This window comes from Budorcas taxicolor, chromosome 6 (assembly GCF_023091745.1).
Source record: "Budorcas taxicolor isolate Tak-1 chromosome 6, Takin1.1, whole genome shotgun sequence".
Classification (NCBI taxonomy): Eukaryota; Metazoa; Chordata; class Mammalia; order Artiodactyla; family Bovidae; genus Budorcas; species Budorcas taxicolor.
This window is the reverse complement of record NC_068915.1, coordinates 57,789,513-57,808,863: the sequence shown is the minus strand read 5'-3', so window position 1 is coordinate 57,808,863 and position 19,351 is coordinate 57,789,513. Positions and strand designations below refer to the sequence as shown.

The 19,351-nt window shown below is 42.3% G+C and overlaps 1 protein-coding gene across 5 annotated transcripts in view; it reads right to left on the bottom strand.

Annotated features, from left to right (window-relative positions):
- Positions 1 to 19,351, bottom strand: part of TBC1D1 (TBC1 domain family member 1) — a 223,444-nt gene that overhangs the window by 84,623 nt on the left and 119,470 nt on the right. For 2 of the 5 annotated variants that reach the window (XM_052641620.1, XM_052641617.1), the window contains exons 8-14: positions 14,938 to 15,048; positions 12,426 to 12,554; positions 10,668 to 10,754; positions 8,088 to 8,368; positions 5,990 to 6,151; positions 5,044 to 5,163; positions 3,920 to 4,059 (exon numbers count right to left, since the gene is read on the bottom strand). In XM_052641620.1, coding sequence (XP_052497580.1) covers positions 3,920 to 4,059; positions 5,044 to 5,163; positions 5,990 to 6,151; positions 8,088 to 8,368; positions 10,668 to 10,754; positions 12,426 to 12,554; positions 14,938 to 15,048 — 1,030 coding nt within the window. The remainder of the gene's footprint in view (positions 1 to 3,919; positions 4,060 to 5,043; positions 5,164 to 5,989; positions 6,152 to 8,087; positions 8,369 to 10,667; positions 10,755 to 12,425; positions 12,555 to 14,937; positions 15,049 to 19,351) is intronic. The other 3 variants (XM_052641618.1, XM_052641622.1, XM_052641621.1) reach the window with 3 other exon arrangements.

Here is a 19,351-nt window from a genome sequence, read left to right as displayed (position 1 = left end):
CAGTGAGGACGGGGGCGAAGGAGCAGAGGGCAGAGTCTGCGGCACGTAGTACTGTTCCATCACAGAGAGACACCGAGGGCAAGCCTCGTTAACTTTACACAGCTTGCCACAACGCACTGGCCACCAGCACGAGCTTCAGCACCACCCCCAAAGGACTGGATGACGCTGTGACACTTCACAGGTGTGAACTAGATGAACACTGCCTTAGAAATCTTTCTCCATCAAGACCAGCTGGGACTCGGTCCAATTTTGAAATAACAGTTCATGCCCCAGGGGACAAGATAAGGTAAGAGCCAAGAATGTGAGTTAATCACCTAAAGCAGAGAGAGGCTAGGAAAGTGACCTCGTCTACCTAGAGAGGAATGCGCTGCCTGGGTGGGAGACGGAGGGACGCGGAGCTGGGTGCTGGGTTCCTCAGGGGCCGACTATGCTCAGGGACAGGACTCTGATTAGAGGGGACTCGGCAGTAACACTGTGCCGGGGCGAAGGATTGAGGGCAGTCAGCCTGGAGAAGAGTTTCAGAGGAAGCAGCACCCCCATGACCCTCTGTCATCTGAAGAAAGGAAGTGCAAGCAAGTGCATTCTGTGTGGCTCAGAGACCAGGAGGAAGGAGGGATGAAACCACAGGGAGACAGGATGTGGCTCCATCTAAGGAAGCTCATCAGAGCCACTCCAGAGTGGGCCAGGCTGCTCCACACAGCTGTCCATGGCCCATAACACACTCCTGGCCACTGCGCTGAATGTTTGAACGCACTGTCGGTACATGTTACACGTCTGAATACACTAAAGACGTCACACACTTCGAGCGCCACCAGTCCCCACACACTACCGCCACTGCCACACGGGGGCCCTGTTGTCAGACAGCGAACTCCACGTCTGGTGTTATTCCTGTTCTGTGGTTGCGATCACGAATCACAACTCAGGGTCCCCTCCTGGGTCTCCTTCCCTCTGGTCCCTTCCTCTCCCCTCTGCCCCCACCTTCCACTCCCCCAAAGAAAGGAAGAGCCCTCTGCAGCATGGGGCCTGTTCACAGCAGCCCGGCCAGAAGGCTTGGCCACCGGCTCACCATGATCGCAGACAATCAAAACCCTGATTGCTCAGCCCAGAGGTCCCCCAGAGCTCCAGCGGCAGGAAGATGTGGGTGAGCAGCTCCACGGAGGTCCCCGGTGGAGGGGCTGAGGCCAGAGCAGCTTCCAGTGGGACCACCAGAGTGACTTCCACCCAGGAGTGGTGACTATACCAGACACATTTGCACCACTGGTTTTTTCTAACATTATGAATTCGGAACATTTTTCACACTGTCAGTAAAAACATCACACTCCCTTATTTCAATCAGTATGGCAATAACCTCTGGGGCAATAACCACAGATCCCATCTCATCACCTGCATGCTTCTGCCCAGCTGTTTCAGAGTGTCCAAAAGTCATCAAAAAACGCTGTCTCCTGCAAAGACCATCGTAAGAATACAACATGGAGTTAAATATCCATTTCTAACAATATTCCCAGACTAAACTGATTTAATAGTTTCCTGCTTCACTTTCAAAGGGAGAACTCAGACACAGACAGTGGTGTTCCTCCCATCCCTCTTCTAGGTGTTGGGGTGACACAGGATCGCACGCGCTCACGCTGCCCACAGTGCAGTCTCCTCGCTCAGTTTATCTTGGGGTTCTCCAGAGGACAGAGTGTTCACCAGCACTGACTAACCTTCTGACTCAGGTCCCCCCAGACACCGACTGGGAGTTAGGAGTGTCCGTCCTGTCCAGAAACTCGGGTTATTTCCAACACCAGAGCAGAGTGGCACCAGGGTGGGGCCTGAGGACACCATATTTCCTCAGAGGGCAGAGCTCCAACCAGGAGCTGTGCCTTTTATCTGCCTGGTGAAATGGCCACCACCCTTCTATCGCCACCTACCCTAGCAGACCCCTCTGCCTCAGAATTTTAACAAAAGAATTTTTTAAAAAAGAGAGAACTAGGTTACACAATCTGGCTGTTGAACATTAGCAGGCAATCTACAACATGAAAATAAAATCTTTAAAACTTTCTAAAATGATAGATTGAAATAAACTCAATTTACTAAAAAAAATTTTTAATCACACTGAATTAATAAAACCAGTGTTCCCTTACACTGCTCCTGCCAGGAAACATCGGTATAGGAACCTAAACACATCAGTGCTCCAAACTCAATAATGGTAACAAAAATGCTACCACTTTACATTTGACATGCCTTTAGGCTTTCAAAGTACTTTCACATTTATAATTTTATGTAATTCCATGAGATAGGAAGAGCCAACACTACTGTAACCATTTTACAATCAAAGACCTAAGTACAAATGAAGTTACATGTTTTACATCACAACGCTAGCTGATCCCAAACCCGGTTCTTGTTTAATCTGGCAGAAGATTCAGGATCCAAATTAACACTAAGAACTCTGGGGGGAGTGGTGGGGAGGAAGAGAGAAGAAACAATGAGCGGGGAGGGAACAAGGGTTCCTCCAATAGTCACACCTCCTCCCAAGACAGTTACATGGAACCTAGTCTGAAAACCCTCAGATCAGCCTTGGCTGTGTCCTCAGAGACAAAAAGAAGCGTGAGTCTACACTACAGGCAATCTTGCAATCTGAGGAATTCAAGTAATCTTTGGAGAGTGACTGTTTCCCTGTGCTTTTGTAACACTTTCTGATTAGGAATATTTAGTAAAGCAAATATCTATTTTGAAAGTTTATGACCTCACTGGGCAAAGAAAAATCTTAATTTTAGTCAGTGGAACTTCATTTAAACTCCCCTTTCACATTATAACTCAACATGCAAAAGCCTAAAAATAAACTTTAGCACATTCTATACCACTCGCAATGCGAGTGGAAAAGAACTCGCCTCCCAACACAGGAGATTAAGAGACGCAGGCTGGATTCCTGGGTCAGGAAGATCCCCTGGAGGAGTGTATGGCAACCCACTCCAGTATTCTTGCCTGGAAAATCCCATGGACAGAGGAGCCTGACAGGCTATGGTCCATAGGGTTGCAAAGAGTCGGACACAACTGAAGTGACTTACCATGGACACGCATACAGGTATAGCTTGTTTTACTGTGCTCATTAGCTTTACTCTTGTTTTACTGTGCTTATTAGCTTTACCGTTCTTCACAGAGACTGCATTTTTTTAGAAACTGAATGTCTATGGCAACCTTGAATTATCAGATGATAGTTAGCATCTTTAGCAATCAAGGTTTTTAGCTAAGGTATGTGTGTTTTTTAGACATAATGTTATTGCACATTTAAAAGACTGCACTGTAATGTCTACACTATACTACAGTGTAAACATAACCTTTATGTGCACTGAGAAATCAAAAAATTCATGTGATTCGCTTTACTGAGATCTTCTTCTTATTGCATCTCTGAGGTCTGCATGCATTTCTTTGGAGGGCAAAAGAGGATGAGAAAGAGTCTTTCCGTGACGCCAGACTGATGCACAGTAATCAACAAGGCACAAAGCAGCACAAGTGTGACCAGTGGGGTGGGGGTACGTAAAAAACCCACCATGCTAAGGCAGGGTGTAAACTGACACCTTGATTGCAGAGGGAGAAAACGGATAAGCCTGGGAACGTACTGGGAAGGGAAGGAAGGATGTGGGGGCATCGAGCTGAGCTCCCAACACTCCCCGGGGTGGGGGGTGGGTGGGGGTAGTCACAAAGGCTCAGAAGGAGCACTGTTTGTAACACAAGGTGTTGTAAGCTGCTGAATGTTATTACAGGCTTCCTGGAATGTGGGATCCTCTGAAAACAGTGACAGGCATTGCCATTTGAACTTCCTAACCTGGGAACTTTAAAATCGGGGGATGACTTTAACTTGAAATCTCATTTCACCTCTTCTTTCACCAAACACAAAACTCAAGCCGGAATCCAGGCTCACATGGGGGGTGGGCCTCACCTTCGTATCTTTTGGGGGACTCGCAGGCCTTCTGGGGGGTGGCCACCCGAAGGAAGATCTGCTGCCTCCACGAGTGTCTCCGTGTCTTCACAGGGGTCCTGCTGGCATCACTGATGTGGTCGGCTTTGGACTCAAAGTCCCTAAAATTAAAGACAGTTGACTTATGACTGGTGGGGAGATACAAGCAGGTATTTTAGCTTGACTTTTTGTCTTTTTTAACCAAGAACTAAATTATAAATTATCTCTGTACAAGCAAATATGACTAGATAACCACAGGTGTCAATCAAGCTGGTGGTGGGGCAGCAGTCCTGCAGAACTGCTTTCTGAAAGGGTGCTCTTTATGGTAACTATGGTTACATGTCCTTAATTTATTTTTATTATAGAAATATTACAAACTCCACTCCACGGACCTTAGCTTCCAACTGGGCCTGTCTTGATGCCACTTTAGAAAGGAAAAATGGCCTAAAGGTGGGGGGGGGGGGGTGGGCGCCGTCACCAGGGTCACAGCCTCCCCTAGTCTGTGTGTGAGGAGATCTCCTTAGCATAGCCCTATGTCTCCAAGCATTACCTCAAAAAATAAATAAATAAATAGATTACACAGAAACTGCAAGGGCAATAATGATGCAGCTACTTGCTAATGATGACTTTTAATACCCGTATGTTTTAAACGACAAAACAAAGTGTATTTTTCAATATACATAAATAACCATCATTAAGTTTTTTCCCATTCATAGGACAAGCTGGGGAACCCTTGTAGGTTGCTCCTGAATATATTCCCACAACTGAAGGATCACCTGAACTTACAGATCAAACATCCTGACTGATTTACCGGCAGCCATATATGCTTATCCAGAAATACTCCTATCACTTAGAGGAATGGTGAAGACTTTCTCTAATTTTCTGAAAATAACAAAATATAAATAAACTAATTCTAGTCAAAACTGGATAACAAGTTGACTCCATATTTTTTAAATTACACTCAGTAAGAAAAAAGTGTAAGAAAGAAGATAAAATAGATCTAGTGAAAATGATTTTGGAAATGGCAAAAGAACAGCTAAAACATCCCTGTGTGTCTAACAAGCAACATACACACCCAGACTTGATGTATCTAAATTGAACCCTACCTTTGAGTGTTCATAAAGTCAGAGGTGTTATTTTCATCTACAGGAGCCAGAAATTTTAGAAAATTTGGCACAGAGGAAGAGGAATGAAGTTTTTTCCGCAGGGCATTACGGTAGGAGATGCTGAGCGTGTGGATGAAAAGAGAGTTGAGGATAAACACAAACACACAAACTGTAAGAACAAAACCTTCAAAACAGAAGACACATTTTATACATCTAGTGATAAGAAAATTAAAGCAAGTAAGAAGTCAAAACCAGTTTACAAATGAGATTTAACTTTCATTTTCAGTCAAATAAAATTCTACTATTTTAAATGAAAAGAATCAATGAACTAATTAACAAACATCAGTCCATTCAGTTACACAAGATGAATAAATTCTAAGGATCTGCTGTGCAACACTGTGCCTGCAGTTTACAAAGCAGTGCCCATATAGTTGGTAATATGTGAATACATAAAAAATGTGTTAAGAGGATAGATCTCATTTTAAGCATTTTGACCAAATAAAAACAAAACCACAGCAATAAAATTCAGTCCATCATCCCAAGTGATTCTTTCTTTTCAAAGTAGAAAAATGAGTTTTCTAAATTAATGAGGAAGTTTCTGAAATGGCACAAATTGCAACTTATATAATCAAGCACATTGCTGTTAAACCTGTGTGTGTGTGTGTGTGTGTGTGTGTGTGTGTGTACACACACCAGAGCAGGGGAATGTGAAAAGAAGTATCACATCTTGCCCTCAAGATTGTTTTCATAATAATTTTGAGGGAATTAATCAATGGCAAAATTAAATGGATTCAAATGATAGACTGAAAATAAGAAAAGCACAACCAAACAAGCGCACGCACACACAAGCGGTGGCCCCGGGGTCCTGCGTGGACATGCAGCACACCCTCTCTGAGTGACCGTCCTGGGAAGACCACCGACACTGAACTCCACGCGGGCGGCTCACCTCTTTGGCACGGCATTCCCACTCTGTTCTCCACTCGGGTTATGTTTGAGGTACTTAAAAAAATTAGGCGAGGAGGCGGAGGGGTTAAGACGAGGTGGAGGAGCAGGAGCTGAAGACTGACCTGAAGGACTTTGAGACTCGCCAACAGGTGGACAATTCCCACTAAACAGCAAGTAGAGAGGCAGGGGAGTTAGAGGGAGGGGGAGGGAGCCGCACCGGAAAAGCAGAGGACACGCGGACACAGGAACAGTCACAGTCCGCGGGTGCTCTCCTCTTCAGCACCCTCATCCCCACTGGGAAAGCAGCTCATTCAAGAGGGCGCCATGAAAGGTCCTGCCTGATCACTTCCCACACTCGGAATGACCCCAAGACATCCATTTCCTCCACTCCCTTCTTAGGATCTGACAGGGAAAAAAATTTAATTAAAAGCCAAGGAAAGCAAAACAAAATCCAGAGTTTTAGAAATACATCTCTCTTCAAAATAAACAATAAGCTGCCTTGAATGTCAAAGTCTCATTTCCTGTGCAAAAGTGAGCAGAGAGGTCACGAGGGGTCACGCAGAGCAGAAGAGACATGCTGCAGGGAGACCGGGAGGACAGTCCCGCGTCCTCTCACCATCCACACCAAACACGACCCTACAGGAAGCTGCGTTCTTAGGGGAGAAGGGAAATGGACGGTCAGGAATTCTGATTTCCTGCCACCTCTGGCTTGTGAAACAGCACGCTTTAGCAAGAGGACTAGGAACCTCCAGATAGGAAGGTTTCCATCACCGCTGAAATGCCAGAAAAAGAGGGAGGGGAGTGCAGTGGAGAGGCAGAACAAAGAAGTGTGCGCACAGGGTTTTAAGAAACATGATGAGAACCCATAAACCCTCAAACTATGCTTGTCGTGGCTCCATGGGTAAACAATCTGCCTGCGGTGCAGGAGACAGAGGAGATGCAGGTTCGATCCCTGGGTTGGGAAGACCCCCTGGAGGAGAAAATGGCAACCCCCTCCAGTACTCCAGTATTCTGGAAAATTCCATGGGCAGAGAAGCCTGGCAGGCTACAGTCTATGGGGTTGCAAAGAGTTAAACGCAACTGATCACATGGCACATTCATCTCTAGAACATCACAGAATTGAGTATTAGCTTCTGAAGCAGGTCGTGCTTTGGGATCACAGTTATTCAGCCAAAGTCCAAAGAACCACGTAACTATTTTCAATAGCCAACTGGAAACAAAGCTGAAAGACTCTACAGCCTCATCTGAGACTGCTAGCACATGTCGTCCTTCACCAGCAACATATCAGAGCGCCTCCCCACCCCGTGTGGACACAACACATCCTGGTTTCTGTTGTCACTGGCCAGAGGGAGGCCGTGGCCATACACAGGTGTGGCCTGTTTCATATTTACAACGTGAGAAGCTTCAGATTTTTGAAGCGATTTTTACAGACACCGGTGTCCATCCATGGTCTCCCACACTTGAGGTCAAATTAGCTGCCACGGGACCCCGGAAGGAAGTGGAACTTCTGCTGCTGTACTGCTGACCCAGCTCTAGAAGCAGGACATTAACTGCTCGCTATGGCCCAAATTATTAAAATCAGTAAGTGTTACTGGAAGAATCCAGAATTCTCACACTGGAGGCGATTTTCGAGACCATCTATTCCAATAGTGTCCTGCAGTGAAGTGAAGAAACTCTGCCAGTCAGGGACAGAGCAGGGACAGAGTCCCCACTTCACTGTGGCCCAGGCCCCCCCTTCAAACGAGTACCCCCCTGCCCACCCGCTCGCTGCTCTCCTCTAGGCCAGTGGCAGCGTTTCCAGCCAGGGCTGCCCCTCAGACCACTATGCATCTCAAGGGCCATTTCTGCTCATCTTACCTGCTTCCTCACAGTCCCTGCACTTGGGACAAGTCACGGGAATCTCTTACAACCACATCTCTCCCAAGGGAGGAAGGCAAGAGGGACACGTCACTGATTTGAGTTTTCTCTTTTTAAGCCAAGAGTGAAACCGGACTCAGGTTTCTTTTTCGCCCAATAGACATGCCTGGGATGCACATACCTGGCGGTAACATATGCCCCAGCTATTCATACAACAAATCTACATTTTCAACAAATCTTACTTTCGTTCACGAGGCGTCTCTGTGCTCACTGAGTGATACCTCACAAGTTTCCTTTGCGAGACCCCTGGAGACCCTCGCACCAGCTGTGGAGGCTCCTGGCATTCCACGGGGACGTGACTCAGGGTGTTGGCACGCCTTCGGAAGCCCTGCTTGGGTGAGAGCAGGGCTGGCTCTTCTGTGGGTTGGCTTTCCGAGTCACTGGACAGGTCGTCTGAGGAGCCGAGGAGCCTGAAGCAGCTCTCGGAGGTGGATAAGGCCTCCTTTTCACAGCCAGACGGCTCCTGGTAGCAGACAGACAGCAGATCAGACATATCATAGGGCACTGGCGGCATTTACAAATCTCTGATTCCAGTGGCAGGGAAACATTTCAATATGCAAGCACATCCTCTGGTCATAATCCCATCCAGAGGCCACCAAAAAAGGCAATAAAGGCCCATTATGCCTCCTCCTCGGGGGGAACAAAATGCTAGTGTGCAGCACCAACAGGAAACTGCCCAAGCTCAAGTGTGAAGGACATAAATTACAGCAAGCAACTGCCCTAAGCAAAGCCAAAATAGCTCTCTTTGCAGAAAACAAACCTCTTCCCTACTGCCTATAACAAGTCTAGTGAGTGCTGTGTAACCTGTCTGCACTGCTTAAACAAATCAACTTCTTTATCTTGGCCAAGGGTGTTCATACACGTGATACCCACTTTTTAAAGCTCTCTGAATTTGAGCTAATGTTTGGATTTAACTGGGTAATCTTGAGTGTTTAAAATTGCATCCTACATTATTCTTAGATATGGAAAATATCTCTCTAGGCACTTATTGATATGATTCAGAGAAAATCACTTAACTTCTTCCTGCACTTCAATTTCCGCATCTGTGAAAGGGTACAGTGAAAATTTATCTCACTGGGTTTCAGGATTAAGCAAGATAATACAACCAAAAGTACTTGTCCACTGTAAAATGTTATGTAAATATAAGTTATTATTTTATTAGGCACTCAATGAATTTCCTGAGTCCTCAAACATTTGTTAGGACTCACAACAATATTTTATTTTTAATATCATAGGCTCTCAGGATGAATACTTTTTCAAAGGAATGAACTATCACCACTTACACTTAGCACTGGATACCCAGGATGTGGCCAAGGGGGTAATGGTGGGGGGGGAAGGAGGGATATATTTTTCTCAAATCAAGAAGTACGAAATAAGTATACCGGTTTGTCCCTACTGAAATTGCCAGAAGGGATGAATAAGCCAACATGAAAGGAGCGAATGCATCAAACGGTGGACTGGAGAATCTAAATTCCATCTGTTCATCTGACCTGTAACTGAAGGCCTCTTAAATAAGAGGCATTAAGGATTTTAATTTAAAAAAATTAAATTTATGTTTATTAAGGAGAGAGGTTAAAAGCACTTAATGTAACAGAAATTAGATTTAAAAAGCTTAATTCCCAATACCTTACGAAATGTTAATCACTCTAACTGTAACATAAATTTTTCATTCTTTAGGACTTTACAGTTACCAAGATTCTTTAAAGGTTTAAAAATGTGTCTAAGACAATCCACCGTGAAAACCTATTCATCTCAATTCTCATTAACATCCCTCCAAGTTACGTGAAAGAGTTAACCTTTAGCTTCATCTTACACCTCAAAGGGCCAATGGATGTTCAAAGAACATAATGACATCAATTTAGCGGTCTGCCATAAACTTTTCAAAACAATAGAAAATACCAGTATGTATCATACACTGTTTACAGTAAATATTGTTTTGTAAAATTTTATGTGTGAGCATGTATGTACATGTGTTTGTGAACCATTTCACAATGTTGTTATGGTCTAAAAACTTGGAAAGCCACATGCCTAAAGGGGAACTCATGGCAGCTTCGATTCCTGTGGTAAGGGGCTGGCCTCCACAACAACTCCTCCTCTTCCCATTCCAGGGCACTCTGCCCTCCCCAGCATAAAACCTGAAATCCACTTTGCTGGTGGTTAAAAAGGTGAGCTAACCAGGCTTAAATGTTTGTGTGTTTAGAAGGCAAAAAATGAAAACGATAACATCATAGACACAGGTTTGTTACCAAAAAGAACTGCTGGCTTGCTTATCACCACAAAGCTGTGCTTGGTGGCAGACATGGAAGGGTGAGGCTTATTTATAAAAATCGTGATGCTTAATGATAATCACAGAGTCAGCTAAAGGACACAAGAATTTAAGCTGCATACTTCTCAGAGAATTCACAAACTCATGTTTGAGGTTTTCCCAACTTAAATTATTTTTAATATATTTCATTGGAAAATCTACTAAAGAAAGAAATCCACTGATTGCCTTGTGATTAACTAGATCTCAGTGCCTGAAATTGTGCATTTTGCTCTTTGCTGTGGAAGAGGCCTCTGCTTTGCTAAGCACAATTTGTGTGTCAGAGCAGACCTGCACGACCAGCCCTCCACCTGCATCATGAAATCTGGAAGAACCAAACGTTTCATGATGGCAGCTCTGAGGCTTCTTTGGCTCCTTCTGATAGGCCCTGTGTACAGGAGATGAGCAAGACCCATTTGTTGGTTTCTTCAGGGTGTCGTATAAGAAGAAACGAGCTTACTTTGCTGGTGTTACTGAACATGCTAGACATGGAGTTGTCCAGATCCAAACTGGCTGAGTGTTCCTGGAGGCCTCTGGCTTTATTACCCTATGGAAAGAAAAGCCATCAAGTTATGACTCCTGAGGCTTTTGCAAAGACATTTGCTAGAAGCAATCTAGTCTATTTAATAACCGCAGGAAAAGTGCATTTGAGAAATGCTGCTGAGCACATATGTGCATTAAGACAATCAACATTTCTTTTTTTGTTTTTTTTAAACCAACCTAAACATTCCAAAGCACCCTGAAGATTAGTCATTTGACAGGAATGATGGCAGGAGAGGAGACAGTGCATCTAGAAGAAAAGCAAGCGCTGAGTGGGCACACTCAACAACTCTCCTCTGAGTCACACAGCATGGTGAACTGCCAGACTATGACACGCAAACCACAACCTCTCCGTTTGGGAGCTCTCAAAGGCAGGCCCCCTCCAACTCCAGTTTTGTAAATGAACCGCTTTTAATGATCTGTAAGGATGCTGTAAAATTCTCAGAAACATCTTTGCACAAAATAAAATTTAACAAAAAATAAATTTCAATTGGAGTGGTCTGTGAAAGAAAAGAGAACCATAAGAAGATACTGCAAGTTCCAGAAAGGTGTGAAACTTTTGAGAGAAAAGAGAACTTTGATTTCTTAGAAGTGCCATCAAGGTATTTATACTCATGCTGGCAGTGTGGGGAAGGGCAATAGTCAGTCATTTGTTAAAGAACTCCCAGATTGGTATATATGTTCTTCCTGTAGAGCTCCCAGTCACAGATTTTTTCTGTCAAGTACCAGATTAGTAACCTCTTAGGCTTTGTGGACCATGTGGTATCCATGGCAATGACTCAACTCTGCAGAAAAGTATCCTGAGACAATAGGTAGCTGTGTTGCAATAAAACTTTATTTACAAAAGCAGGAAGTAGGGGACTTTCTAGTGGTCCAGTGGTTAAGATTCTGCACTTACAACGTGGTGGGGCTCAGGTTCTTAAGGAACTGCTGCTGCTGCTGCTAAGTCGCGTCAGTCGTGTCCAACTCTGTGCGACCCCATAGACGGCAGCCCACCAGGCTTCCCTGCCCCTGGGATTCTCCAGGCAAGAATACTGGAGTGGGTTGCTATTTCCTTCTCCAATGCATGAAAGTGAAAAGTGAAAGTGAAGTCGCTTGGTCATGTCTGACTCTTCGCAACCCCATGAACTGTAGCCTACCAGGCTCCTCTGTCCATGGGATTTTCCAGGCAAGAGTACTGAAGTGGGGTGCCATTGCCTTCTCCGTTGGGGAACTAAGATCCCCCCCAACACACACGAAAAACAACCAAGAGGTGAATGGCATTTTACCCCCAAGGGCCATGGTTTGCAGATCCTGCTATAAACAGTTCAAGACACATAACAACAGCAGCTAACAAAGGCAATTTTTAAACTGTACCTAGTGATGATAGGGAGACCAGAACCCACACCTCAGTGTATGTAATCCATGCTCTTTACAGGGACTGGCCAACAAATAACATTCCTCTGGGAGCCAAAAATTCCACTGAACATAATACAAAAGAGTACAGAATTTTTTTAACCCTAAATTATAAACTGAATTTCAAAGGTAGATAACATTTTTCTAACACTGAAAAGACACGAACAAGGCTTTACCCTTCTATACTCTCTAATGAACACTGATGGAATGAAAGCAAAGAACTGAATTTCACGCTCTCTCAAAAAGGGATTTAACTGAAATTAGGAGGAATTATGTCACTTACCCGAGACAAAATACTTTCTAAAGATTCTGTTAAAGACCTCTTCGCTTTGTTTTTCAGCATATCTAGCCTAAATCGAGTGGCACTTGATGGTAATTCACTTCCAATATTCTCTGCTGCAATCTGTGATGTCTAAAAGTGAAGCAATCGAAAGTTAAGCCACTTAGGTCTTCCTTCCCTCCTTCTCTCCTTCCTTTGTAAAGGACTGAAAAATTTCTAGGATGCATCTTTTTGATCCTAGGTCACATTCTTTCTGCGACTTCATCTGCTCCTTGGTGACATGACTGCAAGTCTGGGAAATAACTCTGCCTCAAAGAGCTGCACTACCCACTCCAAACAAAACAGGGAAAAGCACTTAGAAGCCAATCAGTTCACAAGGAGTTTAGAGCTCAGGCTCTGCAGATGGATCAGAGACATGTCACTCACTAGCTATGGCCTTGTGCAAGTTACTTTCTCTGAGCCACAATTTCCTCTTCTGTAAATTGAAACCAACCTCAAGATCTAATCATAGGACTTTGTTATAAGAGTAAAACATGTAAAACAATGGGCACAGCTTCCAGTACAAAGGGGACTATGATTAGCTTTTCAAATTAAAGTAACAGCTTACTTTTGGGGGTGATTCAGAGGGTGAGACAATAAATCTAATCAACTGAAGAATCCATCCTGCCTACAATAATCTCTTCATCCCCTCCCACAGAGTTCTTTTTCCTCTCTCCTGTGGTTTCCATCATCTCATTATTCACTGTCCTCTGCAACCCAGTCTCTCCCTTAACTGACCATAACATGAAATGACAACATAAAAGTTTGCCAATCACAAAATCAAATTTAGTCTTACTTATCAGGGCTATGCTTAACAAACAAAATAAATAAATAAAATTCTCTAGATTAAACTGTTTCTTCTATGGATTCTTACCTGAATGCTTCCTGCTAGATGATGATTTTGTTAGAAAAACACACAACCACATCCTCCATTACTCTAACACCAGCTATCCTTTGTTGTTATATATTTCAAGCATACAGAAGAGTGTGCAGATTAATACCTTAAATGCCTTCATACCACCCCTAGCTTTAGCTAAGTTAACATTTTGCAGGTGTTGAGAAGAACAATAATCGGCACAGGCTCTGGCATTCACTCAAAAAATTACATGTCCTGGGTGAGTGCGTTATTAGTCGCAGTTTGGTCCTACGCAATCATTTACCAAGAATTCGAGCCTATCCAGGCTCAAGTCAGTCTCTAGAGCTAAGAGAATTATCCACAAAGAACCCACAGGGGCTTGCATTTGACTCAACACCAGTTCACTCCTCAGAAGTTGAAGACTTGATTTCAACCAAAGTTTTCACAAAGGAGATGCATTTTGAATAATTTTGATACATAAAGAAAATACTGGCTAAAAGATTGGTAGCATGTAGAAGATCCTTCAGAGACAGAAGAAAAACTACACTGTGGTTTTCTTTTTATAAACCAAGCCATAAGAATCTCTGTATACTTAATTTAATGCTCCTTCTAGTCTCCTCTATTGTCTAAAAAGGTTCTTTTCTATGTCTATCACCATAATTCAAATGTAATCTGAAAATACACTCTTTAGAAAATAGTTCACATTTAGAAAATAACACAGTCCTTGTTTATTTTAAACTAAGCATCTAGAAGTTTCTCCTTTGAAGCTGATGCTGGTTTTTGGATAAGCTTCTTGTTTGGGGCTCCAGAGTGACTTGTACTGCAGTCCCCATACTGCCCATGCCAAGACTGAGGGATGAACTCTAAGCATGAACATTTGGAGCCAAGGTTTAAATTCTGAAGCTAGGATGAAGTTCTCAGCTCAGAACCCACCATCCAGGGGTGTCACAGAGTATCCACAGGCAGCCTTGTTCACAATAACCAGCACCTAAAATTAACTCTGGTGTCCATCAAAAGGAGAATGGAGAAACAAACCATGCTGCTGACGCAATGGAATAAAAAGGAACATACTACTGATTTATGCAACAACAAGGATGAATATCAAAAATATCCTTATTTTTTTTTCCAACTCCACACTCCCAGTATGCTAAGTAAAACAGAAGCTCTGTATCTGAGCAGCATATAAACCAGGCTAATACTGTATGCAATTGATCAGTAGTGCTATCTTACATTCACACTGCATTTTTAGTACAAAGAATTTCCAGGCACTTTACGTAATTGTGAAAGAAGCTGTACAACGTCACCCTCATTTTATCAGGGAGAAAGGTGAGATGAGAGGGCCTGGCTCCTTGCAGTTCAAAGAGCTCATTCAGGTAGCAGCATTCACTCGACGCCCTACTCTAGCCCCCTGTCAGAGCAACCACTCTGTCCCCACCACAATGACACAGACAGAAACTTGCCTCCAAGCACAATCTAAACATTTCCAAATTTTCCCTACATATGTAACAAGTGAAAATAAATTGCAGAGAGGAAAAGAGGTTTCAAAGCTTCAGAAAATTTTCAAGACTCTGTTCTCCAGAGTGTCCTGGTGAAATCAGACAAAGAGAAAAAATGTCATACCTGTTTTATCTCCCCAATATGGATGTGAACTTTTTGCTTCTCTTCATATAAACATCTCAGGAAAGAAATAATCAATTCATTCTCTCGTTGCTCATTTCTTGGTCTCAATTTCTTAAGGTTAAAAAAAAAAAAGAATATTTTACATTAATTTTTAATTGTCACCAAGACTGCTAAACCATTCATTTGAAAATGCTCAGCTTCCACCATCGACTAGTGCTTTTACCCAATCATCTCACCAGGGGGCACCAATGATCCTAAAAGTGAAGATAATTTTTAAAAAGAAACGGACAATGAAGCCAGTGGGCCAGATTTGGCTTCTGACCTCTGATGTCCTTATACCTAAATTAAACATTTCACATCAGATATAGGCATAGTTAAAATATTTAATAAATACTCTTGAAAATAGCAGAAAAGGACAACGGCCATGATGCCTGCACATTTATAAACTCTCACGCTTAGGGAAGCAGAGAGGAAAACAGCAACTGACCCAGGGTCATGGCTCCTTTCACGTATCAAACATGTTCATCAGGAAGCGTTTTCTGGGAGTCCCAGAAGGCATACACTTGCACACAAAATTTCATGGCACAGACTCAACTTTTTTTTGCTTGTATTTTAAAAATTCTTTGCACTCCTTTTATTTTTCGGGCAAGGTAGTGGCAAAGCACACTGAACTAGAAATCAGGTCATGTAGGTTCAAGGTGCTGCCTGGAAAAGAGATCAAAGGCAACTCATTTAAGCTCAGCCTCTCTGTCTGTTCAAATGAAGATTATGCACGCAATATACTCCAAGGTCTCCTCCAGCTCCCAGACTCTTTGGACTTGAAATACCAGAGTTCATGTTTAGAAGACCATCTAATTTACTGTATTCAATTATTTTCCTTGAATATGAAGCAAACAAAACTGAATTACTCTGGAGATACACAAAGCCTGCAGTTTATAAACTTTAGAAACATACTCTTTTTATATATATATAATGACAGTTTTCCACTGCCCTGCTTCTTCTCTCTCCCTACCCCAAGCCTCTAGCTTGCCCTTTAAAACCAAGTCTGGGTGTATAATAAACATATCAACTACACAAGCATCTGAGGCTGAATCAAGGCTGTTCGGAGCAGCCCAGCTAACTAAGGAACAAGTTTACCCTCTGTGTCATAGACTCGAAAGAGAGCAGAGGTTAACACCTAACCCAGACCTTCTAACATTCCCTCCCTTAAATGCAAAGATCATTTTAAATAAGCTGTTCCTGCTACTTAAGGAAATGGTAGTAAATGATCAGAAGAATTAACCCTGAAATAAACTACAGACTTCAGTTACCATGTCAATACTGGCTCAGTTGTAATAAAGGTACCACACTAAGACAAGACATTAATAGGAAAAACTGGCTTGAGGAAGGGGAAAGGGCATGAGAAGTTTTATGGGAACTCTGTATTTCCACCCACTTTTTCTGTAAAACTACTCTAAAAAATAAGTCTATTAAAAAAAAAACAAAAACTGCAAGAAAGAGAAGCAGACGGGAATTACGAAGCCTCTGAGCAGGTACCCGAGAGCTGACCCATTCTTTCTTTTCCTAATCTTCAGTGAAACTTTTGGGCGCTCTCACAAGAAAATCTGTATTTTCTTTGGAGAAATTCTTCATAATCAATTATTTCCAATATCAAAACAGCCCAAGAATGCAGCAGAAAGAGAGGAGCATTATTAGTACATTCTCGTTTCCTCAATATATACATGAAAGAAACTACTGGAATGGACGAAAATGAGACTAAATCGAGCAGTGTACTCCCACAGCTGCTGGCCAGACACCACATCACGGAGCTCGTTAAACATCACAGGGGAAAGACACTACGGCTGAGAAGACCACGTCTGTGGTGTCACACAAGGTCAAGAAATAAGCGCTTCCTTAAAATAACTGAAACATGGCTGTGGGCTACCCTTCCATTGAGTGAGGTCTCCTGAATGCCTCCCAGGGAACTTCGCCATTCTCCACAGGGGAAAATCATTATTTCCTGAAGGTGACTTAATCTCATAAACATTCATGAGTCAGAGAGACAGGTCTAAGGAAACTAATGGGGAATCAAGTTGGATAATATTGCTTTGCAATCAAAATTAACTTGTTTATTCAAAGTTAACCTATGGAGTCAGGTCAAGAATCAGGATGCCGGTTACCTGGGGCAGGACCAAGGTGGGGTTCTGAGGCTAGAAATGCTATATTTCCTAACCTGTGTGTTGCTGCAAAGTATATTCATCTTATAAAAATTCACTGAAATACAGTCAAAATGTTATAATAAAGTTGTTAAATATATTTATTATATATAATAACTGTAAACCTTTAAAACTGATATTATATATTATGTATAATATATAATTATATAGCATATATAATTATATATTTTATTTAATAACTATAAACCTTTAAAAACTGAGGTATAATTATATATAACATAATTATATATTATATATTACTTATATATAGGCATTATGTATGTAATATCTATAAACCTTTAAAAATTGTTAATCACTACATCGTATGCCTGAAACTTACGTACTATTATACATCAACTATACCTCAAAGAAAGTTTATTTCATTGACCTACACAACACTGATTTGTATGCTTTTCTATCATTAGTTAATTTTTTAAGAAAGAACAATACAAAACAATTGCCTGTTAAAAGTAACAAAGCCAGTTTCGTTATGTTTCTTAACCTTCTTTCTATGAGGCGTGGGGCTATAAACCGGTTATAAAAGCATTATGAGAGTCAGTTTCCAACACTGTCTACGAATACCAGCATGCTGAGAAGGTCTATGGTCTTCTGAGGAGTCTACTTAAAATGCTTAGTTGGACAATGACATCTTTTTAAAAAATTATAATGAAATCTTGTACAAAGCATTTTAAAACCGTGGAAAAATCCAACTAAGCCCCTATATATTCTGTTCAAGAGGGGAGAAAAAGCTCCTCTAGCTATTAATCTTTAACTTGTAAAATCATGTCATGTTATTTAATTCATTATCAACATTTATTGAGTATACATCTACTTGGTTTACCTACTCAGTTGAGTATTAAGTCATTCCTCGAAATACACTCAAACAGATGAAGAGAATTTGACTTCTGAGACATTTTCTTTAGTAGCCCTACTCAGCTTGGAAGCAACTTCTCCCCAGGACAACCGACGAGGACTCAGCACAGCCGGCCAGCAGGGGCCAGCACAAGGACAGAGCCAGATCCCGCCAGCAGGGAGGCTTCTCACATGTCCACTTAGACGTGTTTGGAAACTATAAATTTCAAAAAGGTCATAAATTTTAAAAAGTGGCTTCGCAGTGTCATGAGTTCTCCTAGAGAAGGGTTAGCATATCCACATGCCCATATGGCACCAAAGCCTCCTCTCAGAGCTCAGAGTCAAGGCCAGCTTGTTGGCAGCAGCAGTGATAAACCTCAGCATCATTTACACAGTAATTAATTTATTTTCCTTTATGGCTCCACTTGGGTTGCACTTTTTTTTCCCCATGAAACATTTATTTACAAAAACAATGAATATGCAAGTTTTGTGCTTAGTTGCTCAGTAGTGTCCAGCTCTTTGTGACCCTGTGGACTATAGCCCACCAGACTCCTCCCCGCCCATAGAGATTCTCCAAGCAAGAATACTCGAGTGGGTTGCCATGCCTTCCTCCACGGGATCTTCTCAACCCAGGGACTGAATCCAGGTCTCCCACACTGCAGGCAGATTCTTAATCATCTGAGCCACCAGGGAAGCCCAGTGTATGCTCTAAGTACAATTATTTCAATAGTAATTACATTTGTTTTATAAAAACTTGCCCTTGGAGAATTCCTCAGAAACAACTTCTCTCCAGGAAAGACTGAAAGGAAAAATATTAACCATTCTATTTATAAGAGGCCTCATGACACTGCAAAGCCACTTTTTCCTTATGATCCATTCAAAATGCATGATTTTCAAATGCATTAGCAGGCACTACTACCTAAAAAGAAACTAGTGACCTGGTTTATATAATATTTTATAAAAAACAAGAACAGTCATTGAGGAAATAAGACTATCAATAAGCCATCAGAAGATGAGATCCATGTTAAGTGTGTGTTATTCAAAGAAGAGCTACACCTACAAGGGTTAAGGACAAAGTACAAGCTGGTTATGCAAAGCCAATGAACAATATGACTTCTTTTTGGTCTTTAAACTAAACAAAAATTACAAAGCCTGCTACAACAACACATAGGGATCCTAGTATATTAACGGAATGAATTTTCTGAAGCAAATTTCTGTCACTGATGTTCTCTAAAGTCTCTTTGTTGTAATATATTGGAGTGTCTCACATGGATCAAAGAGAACCTCAGAATCACATCCATCAGAACTTATCACTGCTGCAGAAGAATAGCTGGGGTGTTACCTTCCCTGATTCACCACACTGCTTA